General features: G+C 35.6%; 1 protein-coding gene and 1 long non-coding RNA gene across 2 annotated transcripts in view; both read left to right on the top strand.

Moving 5' to 3' along the window:
• The window catches only part of kctd13 (potassium channel tetramerization domain containing 13), a 13651-nt gene extending 5227 nt beyond the window's left edge, over window positions 1–8424 (top strand). The window contains 5 exon segments of the mRNA NM_001077151.1: window positions 622–791; window positions 4002–4088; window positions 5166–5218; window positions 6733–6928; window positions 7285–8424. Coding sequence (NP_001070619.1) covers window positions 622–791; window positions 4002–4088; window positions 5166–5218; window positions 6733–6928; window positions 7285–7530 — 752 coding nt within the window. The 3' untranslated portion in view covers window positions 7531–8424.
• LOC137490042 (uncharacterized) overlaps window positions 1–9333 on the top strand; it is an 846477-nt gene that overhangs the window by 764890 nt on the left and 72254 nt on the right. The window lies entirely within an intron of this gene.

Below are 9333 nucleotides of genomic sequence, written 5' to 3'. Positions count from 1 at the left end.
TCCAGCATGTGTTTTATGCAGCGGATGCCCTTCCAGTCGCAACCCATCACTGGGAAACACCCATACATACACCGCATCACCCATAATAATAATAATAATAATAATAATACAATAGGCTGTTGTCTTTTAAAAATAGATTTTAAAATGTGATTTATTCCAGTGATCAGTTTCAGATTTCACTCTATTTACTCTCTCAATATGTTGATTTTCTGCTCAAGACGGATTAATACTTATAATTAATAGTATCAATGGAAATTTCTGGATTATTTTATGGCAAGAAATGCATTTACTTGAAGGAGAATGTTTTGTAACGGATGTCTTCACTTTCACTTTTCAATATAATATATTTTTCCTGAATAAAATTACTAATTTATTGTTTAAAATGCATCGTGACCTCTGTAGGGTTTTAAAAATAAGTGGTACAGCTTCAAATCAAGTATAGCTCATTCTGGATGAATGCTTCCCCTGAAACAAAACAGACAAACACAAAAATAGAATGACAGAAATGTAAATCCACCAATCATGCTTCTTGATTTGATGTAGCGATTAGCTAACTGAACTAACAGATGCAGAAACTAGCTCAGAGATGCACATTTAAACATGTGTCCATTTGTATTGAAGGCTGGGTGGTGTTGGACCGATGCGGGAGACACTTTTCCCTGGTGTTGAACTTCCTGCGGGACGGGACAGTTCCTTTGCCAGATAGCACGAGGGAGCTGGAGGAGGTGTTGAAGGAGGCGCAATACTACAGACTTCAGGGTCTTGTGCAGCACTGCCTCTCCACATTACAGGTCAGGCGTGTTCCCTTAGACTTACTATGTTTATACTAGTGATTTCATTATCTTTTGTTGTTTGATTAATAATGGAAACACAGACAGCAAGAATAAGATGCTTTTACTGCATGCTTTTAAGATGCAGCACAGATGCAGAACAATGAGATAGTTACAGACAGCACAATTTCCTGAATGTTAACTTTTTTTTGAATGGTCGCCAAGTCATTGCGCTTCATAACTTTCATTCAGATTAGGCACTTCTCAGATCTGACATCAGCACATGCTCAAGGGACAAGCAAAGTCCACGCAAATAATACTTCAACAGGACAGTTCTATATAGTGTACCTTTTCCAGCTGCTTGCTATAACTGTGCTGTCAGGGCAACACTGTTAAAAGATCCTTGTATCGATTTGTGTTCTGTCAGTAAAATGTTACTGTGTAAGATTTAAAATAAAATTAAAAACTTTTAGAAACTTCATTTATATTGTTTAATAAAATGCTGAATTATTATTTCAAAGCATTTTTGTTTTCGGCCAAGTTCATCCAGAATTTTCATTTTGGTTCAAAGTAGGGCTGGGCGAATTTTCCGATTTATTTAATCATTTTTCGATTAATTCGAATTTACGTTTTGACGACGATTTAATTTTATATTAAATCGAGAAATCACGATTTTTAAAATATATATATATATAATACATTATAATGGCACCAATGCGCTTTGGTTCACTCTCTGTATGAAGCAGGAAGCACACCAGAAGTGCCTCTCGGCGACGCGCCGCGCAGCACCACGCAGCGCCACGCAGTGGCATGGATTTTAGAATTCTTAACTGGTTTCTCTACACACACCGGCGCCGCCCAGCCATGATTCAGGACGCAGGTCATATTTTAGCCGCACCACAGAGCGCCATCTGATTAGTTTCATGTTAAATATCATGCGAATGTGCGCGTTTGGTGTGTGATAGTTTAAACTGTCATGTGCGCGGCGTTTCGCGGCACTTCTGGTGTGCGACCTGCTTAAAGGGCCATGAAACCCCCTCGTTTCAGCAGGGTGTTTTCACACCTCTACTTTGGAAAAAGTCAGAAAAGTGGGCGTGTCCAGCTCTGTTTAGGGGGGAGTGTCGGAGGAACTAAAGTGGGATGGTGTGGGAGTGTCTGTTTGGGCACGCACGAGTTTCAGTCAAAATACACACACATGAGAAAGTGATGGTGTTTAACCTACATGGACATCTGTAGTCGAATTATTTGCCAAATTATTAAATGTTGGACTTTAATTGCAGTTTGGCTCTTTCATTCAGGGAATTCATTCATGCCCCTCGCGACAAACGCGTTATTTGATTCGAGGATCTGCTCTAAGCGTGTATTTTTCATGCAATGTTTGATACCGCACGGCGAATGAGAGAAAAAAAAACTCAGCATTTCCCGGAAACTTGTATACACACGGCAGGTAGCGTCAGAATGCCGCGTGTGTTATTCCGGTCACAAAATGCGGTGCTATGTTTGCACTCAGTGCAATAGTTAACTTAATTCGATACGAACAAACTGAATAAACAAAGAGCACTGGTCGCTCACTTACCAAATCTGTAGAGACAGGACAATCACCAGCAACTAGAGCCGCGTCTTTATGAAGAGGAGACTAACGTTACATGCGAATCCGGATTTCAGCGTTTGCAGATGAGAACAGCTCTCAGGTAAACAACGTTCCTCCTTAGACACGTAAGTTATTGTTGTCGAGCGTCGTGTATACTGTTAATCCACACGTGATTCAGATAAGCTCTCACAGAGAGAAAATGAAAACGAAACTTAATGGCAGCAAACTATAAAAGCAACACTTCACGCTTGTTTTGCCAACACAACGTGGCGTCTTTGTGGCGTAAACACGGTGACACTAATGAATATAAATGAAGTTGCACAATAGAGCGCGCTGATTGGTTTGACCCAAGCCTTACTCATGCATTAATACAATACACTGTAAGACGTAATAAGACTCACTCTGGCACAGATGTCCAGTCTGCACGCTGGAACACACGATATTATGTCATGACCGTGACGCAGCTTCAAAAATTCGTTTCAAACAGGAAGTACAAATTTGCTTGAAATAACGCAAAAACAACCAATTTAGACTTTTTAGTGAAATATAGGTGTCCTAATAGTGTTTTTAGCAGTGTGGGACACATATACTACTGTCATCAGCTCAAAAAATGTGTTTTGGTGTTTCGTGACCCTTTAACTACCTGTTAAAGCGTGAAGTCATGTAGGATTTTACTTGTTGCATTAGTCTGAGTCACGACTGTGTGGATTGTCAAGACATATTCCCTCATCAAGTCGATAAACTCGATCTCAACTTGTATGAAGGACTTAAAAGCCTGCCATGTAAAAAAACGCGCCTATCTTTTGGTTTGAACAAAGGTGAGGGCCTGTAGCAGTGAAAATGAAAGTACCCACCCCATGACGTCATTTAGCGGACCTAATTGAAAACCAGACAGATCAGGCAGCAGAGTACAGAGAGTGGAGCAAAGCGCATCAAATGATCGGTATTTAAAAGGGGGAAAAAAGGAAAATAGATTAAATATATTATTTTATATTAGACACACATCTGGTACTTGTATTTGCTCCTGCTATACATCCACAACTTCACGCATTGAGTTAAATTTGGCTTTACAGTTTCCATGTTCAGTCCTTTTTCTTCCACTGTATCTTTTTAAGAAAAAGGCTGCAGCATTACAACCTGTCATTTAATCAGAAGACAAAGTCAAAGCCAAGCTGACAGCCAATCTTTCCTAGGCTCTGCAAAACTTGCAAAAAACCCCTCTGTATTCCTGCAACTGCAATATTTACTCAAATTTTTCTTATTCAAATCTTCAGCAACAATATTTAACTCGTGAATTTGTTTTACATTTATTTACACCTTGACCGATTTTTGTATGACATGGCCATTAAAAATACAATGTTCCTTAAGCAGATGGTTTTTAAAGTTACTTTTAAAGAGAATGTTACTTCAGTCATGGTGTTGTGATGTTTTGAAAAGACTAGTAACAATAATAATAAAAAAAAATCTAAACCGTAAATCGGTCAAACTTTATAAAAAACCTAGTTTTTTTTTTTTTTGCCAAATCGCCCAGCCCTAGTTCAAAGCAGCTTGTGTCTACATAGAAGTGATATACTTCCTACTCAAAGTGTGTAGTGTTTGATTGATGTTGCTTACTAATGTCCTGTTTAATGTTGATGCAGAAACGCAGAGATGTTTGCAGAGGTTGTCACATTCCTATGATAACTTCAGCCAAAGAGGAACAGAGGATGATAGCCACCTGTAGAAAGGTAAGATATCAAAGGCTTATCATATTTACTTCCCTGCTGACTAAAACAACACATGAACACTGAGGTCTCCTCAGGCTTGAATACAAAACACAGTTTTTGCCTACAGCCCGACACTGTCCAGTTACTGTCCAACCGTGTTCAGTATTTTATATTTGACATGACATTTGTCTACATTATAAGACTTTTAATTTAATTAAGAAATTGTATTTATTTTATTTTTTTGTTTGTTTTATCTTTTTTTATTTAATCAATTAATGTTAATTGAGGTATTTTATTAATTATATTTAATTTTTTTTAAATGTTATTATTATTTGTTTTTGAATATTTAATTTATACATTTTATAACATTTATTCAAAATATTTTTATTTATTCTATATATATTTTTAATATATTAATTTAATTTATTCTTATTTTTTTGCTTAATTAGACTTTATTTAAATGTGCTCATTTTATTTATTTTCTTAATTTTATTTTCTTAATTAGTTAATTAATTTTATTCAATTTACTTCATTTAATTTATGTATTTGTTATATTTTTAAAATTTTATTTAAATAATTAATTAATTTTGTTAAATTTGATTTATTTAAATGATTTATTTTATTCATTAATTATTTAATTTTGTTTAATTTTATTTATTTTATAAATTTAATTTAACTTTATTAATTGTTCATTTTTTATTTTATTTATTTTATTTTATTTATTCTATTTAATTAATTAGTATTTTTTTATTTAATTAATTAATTTTATTATTTATTTCATTTATTTATTTTATTTATTAATTCGTTATTTATTTAGGCCATTTTATGTATTTGTTTATTTAATTATTAAAACAAAATTCTGTAAGCACTATCACTGTTGTCGTGTATAATTCCTGTTCAGATTTTAAGGCAAGACTGTACTGGCAAAACTATAGTTTTTTTATGCACATGTCAATTTTGCGTCTCCTAATAAAGTGTTATTTTAGAATAGTGAATCTAAATATATGTTTTGAAAAAAGAAAATGCCATATACTTTCTGTAAAATAATCTTTTTGCTGTTCTTTGTTTTTAATGAAAATCATCTTTTCTTCATAACAGCCAGTGGTGAAACTACAGAATAACAGAGGGAACAATAAATACTCCTATACCAGGTACATTTGCCCTTTTTCTCACTCCTTCAGCCTTTTCAAAAATAACTTGTGTCTGATTTTCTCTGATAATGTGAGCATGAAATCTTATGAACCATATTGTGACACTGCAGTTTTAATGGGATTTGAACTCAGTGCAGTGTTAGTGTAAACAAAAGCTGTTTAAAGAAATCAAAAACAGGACATGAGACCACAAAACCAACAACTATAAAGCAAAGCATACATTTTTCTCATCATAGTCACAGTTCAAACAGCAATCAGATACGTGACTTCTTGAAGCAGCTTTTAGTTTGTGTGTGACAGATTTAACAGAAGCTGAATGTATGATTCAAGAGGAAGAGAAAAATGGTTTAGTTTTTATACAAAATGTCCCTAAACACGTGCAGGTTTAATTTGATTTAACCTCTGGGTCTATTAGTGTAAACAAAAACTGTCTAAAGAAACCAATAACAGGATATGACATCACAAAATACAACTATAAAAGGACAGAGTGGCCAAGTAGGCATTTTTCTCATCATAGTCACAGAGTTGCTCAATACAGAAACATGACTCCTTGAAGCAGCTCTCAGTTTGTGTGACAAAGACTTGAGACTCCTGGAAGCATTTTACAACCTTTTGTTTCAAGCGATCAGGTAGTCACAAACTATACCTCATAAAAGCAGTTTATTTTATTGTTTTGCTTTTGCTTTGTGTCTTTAGGTTTAACCAACAGAATGAATCAAGATATGTTGTTTCATTTTTGGTATAGACCAAAGGAAATGAACTACTACAGTGTTTACATACCCTAAGCCAAAAACTGAATCCTGATGAATAATTGTCCTACTCACATTTTTGTCCTCAGTTATATGTATTAGTGCTAAAAGATGAATCATATTCGAAATAAAATTTCATATCTTCCACTCGACCCTCTAGTGTGGGGGTGTCCAAACTCAGCCCTGGAGGTGTCCTGCTGCCAGGAAGTTTCTAGTATACCTAGTAAGAACTTGATTAGCTGTTTCAGGTGTGTTTGGTTAGGGTTGGAGCTAAACTCTCCAGGACACCGGCCCTCCAGGACCGAGTTTGGACACCCCTGCTCTAGTGTATTTATGTTGCTAATTTGTTGTTGATTTGGATGTTTTACTCCTGTCTGACTATGAACTGCGAGAATACGAAGCACTTCAAAGAAGGCGGAGCTCTACGACACACCAACTGATTGCTTAATTGTCACGTACCGATAGTAGCTCAAAGGTGTTTAGGACCAAAATAAACTCCCCCCAAAAAGCTTTACTGTTTTAAACTGCCAAAACTAACTCTAAAAGAACTTTGTTGTGGCTCGATTTGGTTCCAAAGGACGTCATTTCAACTTTTATTATATTTCGTTTAAAGTATTTCGCTGCCTTTTGTGGTTATTAGCCTCTGCTTTGCATTGAGCTCCTGTCAGGCTTTATTCTGCGAGAACAACCGGCTGCATGTACATTATCCCTTACATGTAACCACTATATGCCTCTGTCCTATAACATGTACTTTGTTCCCTTCAGCAACTCTGATGATAACCTCCTGAAGAACATCGAGCTGTTCGATAAGCTGGGGCTGCGCTTTAACGGCCGGGTTCTGTTTATTAAAGACGTGCTGGGAGATGAGATTTGCTGCTGGTCTTTTTACGGCGAGGGACGCAAGATTGCTGAAGTCTGCTGCACCTCCATTGTTTATGCCACCGAGAAGAAGCAGACCAAAGTGAGCACATCTGAATTGAGCTTGTTCATACACAGGGTGCGAATTACAGGGGGGGTTGAACTAATTATGCTTGATTCCCTCTAAAGGATGCCAAAACAAAATGAGGGCATCCGCTGCATAAAACATATGCTGGAATAGTTGGCGGTTCAACTTAAATAAGCTTAAATTTGTTTTATTAATGTATTAGAGGTCATTTAAATAAATACATACATTTGATTAACTAAAACATGTATTAGCCTACCCAAACTAATATTACTGAAGAAGTTGACCCCCCCCTTATTGTCAATATATTACTTGCACCCTGTTCATACATCTGCTTTCTCACTTTATTTGTATTTATTCTTATGATCTGATAGGTTGAGTTTCCAGAAGCTCGTATTTTCGAGGAGACGCTCAACATTTTGATTTATGAAAATGGGCGTGGCTCGGGAGGAATGGCCCTGCTGGAGTCTGGGGGCGTTTCTTCATCGGGTGCAGGCCAATCAGAGGAGGAAGGGGCGGGTGCAGGGGGCGGAGACAGGCGGGTGAGGCGGATCCATGTGCGGAGGCATATTATGCATGACGAAAGGGGTCACGGACAGCAGACTGTCTACAAAGACTGAATCCCAAATGGTACTGACTCCTGGGAAATGATATGCATGTGAAAATAATATGGAAAAGCTGGTTGAGGGAAGAAAGACAGCTTGTCTAATACTGCACTGAAACGGGAGGGGAGTAATTATGGGGTAGTTTAGAAATAATGCTCAAGTTGCCACAGTGTGGTACAGTCTTTTTTTTTTTTGTCTGTCTGTAAGATAAATTTACATGATGTTTTTGTTCAAATAATTTATTATTGAGTTAATTTATTGTCCAGGATTTTCACTTTTTCAAGATTTAATGTGAAATAAGTTGTGTTTGTATGGGGCGTGTGAACATTTTAACTGTGATTTAATGCTTACTTGAGAGGTACGCAGAGGAAGTGTTGTACAGGACTGTCAGATCTACTGCAAAACTGACCAAATGGGCGCAGCTTGTTGTTACTTACTTTAATATTGAGGAAAGGGGTCCAGTTTTATACCTAGTTTTCATAACACACAAAAAAAAGCTTAAATAATTTCAAACAACTGTGCCTCTCGATTGGTGTGTAAAATTTAGGCCATATTTCTAAATCTGACATTGTTTTGTTCAAAATGGTGATAATGCTAACATTATGCTAATTTGTTTTGCCACATCTTCACTGAAATGATGTTATTTTATTCCTTCATCATTTGTTGACAAAATGGCTCCTGGCATAGAGTTATTATCACCACAAACTCACAAACACTTTCACAAAAATGTTTCAATGACTAATGTAAGCCATAAATGTGTGCACTCACTGTCCTAGACCAAATAAAAAAACCTAATTCTGCCAATTAAACTAATATATGTGGAATGCCGTCCGGATATTGTCTTGAAACTTTAATCAAATGGAAATAATATTCCATTAACATTTTCAATAAAAGTTTTTTTTTGTAGAATCCTTGTGTTTGAACGTAGTCTTTGGAAGAAATACACTTAACCGGGATATCCTTATTAAATACAGTAACATAGATGATATGGATTAATTATAATAGAGCTTAAACTGTAATAGAACCAAAATTATGCATTCATAACCACAAGAGAGAAGAAATAAATGGCCAACGATGTAAATATGCAGTGAGCAAAGAATTGCAGTAAATATTCATGAGGGAACTCTTGTTGATTTTAAGGCTTATAATCAAACAGAAATAAGTACATTAAGAACTAATAATCATTATAACGATGATTACTAAAGAAAATAAATATAAAATTAATATTAAAAAATGAAGGCAGTGTAAAAAAACAGAAACTGGAAATACTTTTGACAGAAAATGTACATACATCTATATCAGTGGTTCTCAAACTGTGGTACGTGTACCACTAGTGGTACGCAGGCTTCCTTCTAGTGGTACGCGGAGAAATGAAATATGTCTTGTACATGCTTCACACATATCCAAGTTTACCAAAAATGATGTATATAATATGCCATATATGACATATAGCCTATATTTCTGAGGTAATCTGCCATGATCTTTCTAACTGTGCAGTTGTAGCTGCTTTACTGGGTCTACTACGCTACTGTATTTCAATACTACTCGTTTTGGTGGTACTTGGAGAGACAAATTTTTTCTAAGGTGGTACTTGATGAAAAAAGTTTGAGAACCACTGATCTATATAAAATGTATTTAATAGTTCAAGTTCATTTATTTATTAGAGCACATTTAAAAACCAAAGTACTGTACATAAGACAAAGTAAAATAAAAGACAGAATATAAAGACGTAGAAATAAGACAAGAGAAACAACTGAAAAAATAAAGCAGTATATGGACTTTTAAAATAATATTTAAAAGCCATGCAAAAAAGGGATG

The sequence above is a fragment of the Danio rerio genome, chromosome 3 (assembly GCF_049306965.1).
Source record: "Danio rerio strain Tuebingen ecotype United States chromosome 3, GRCz12tu, whole genome shotgun sequence".
Classification (NCBI taxonomy): domain Eukaryota; kingdom Metazoa; phylum Chordata; class Actinopteri; order Cypriniformes; family Danionidae; genus Danio; species Danio rerio.
This window is presented reverse-complemented; position numbering and strand designations above follow the sequence as displayed.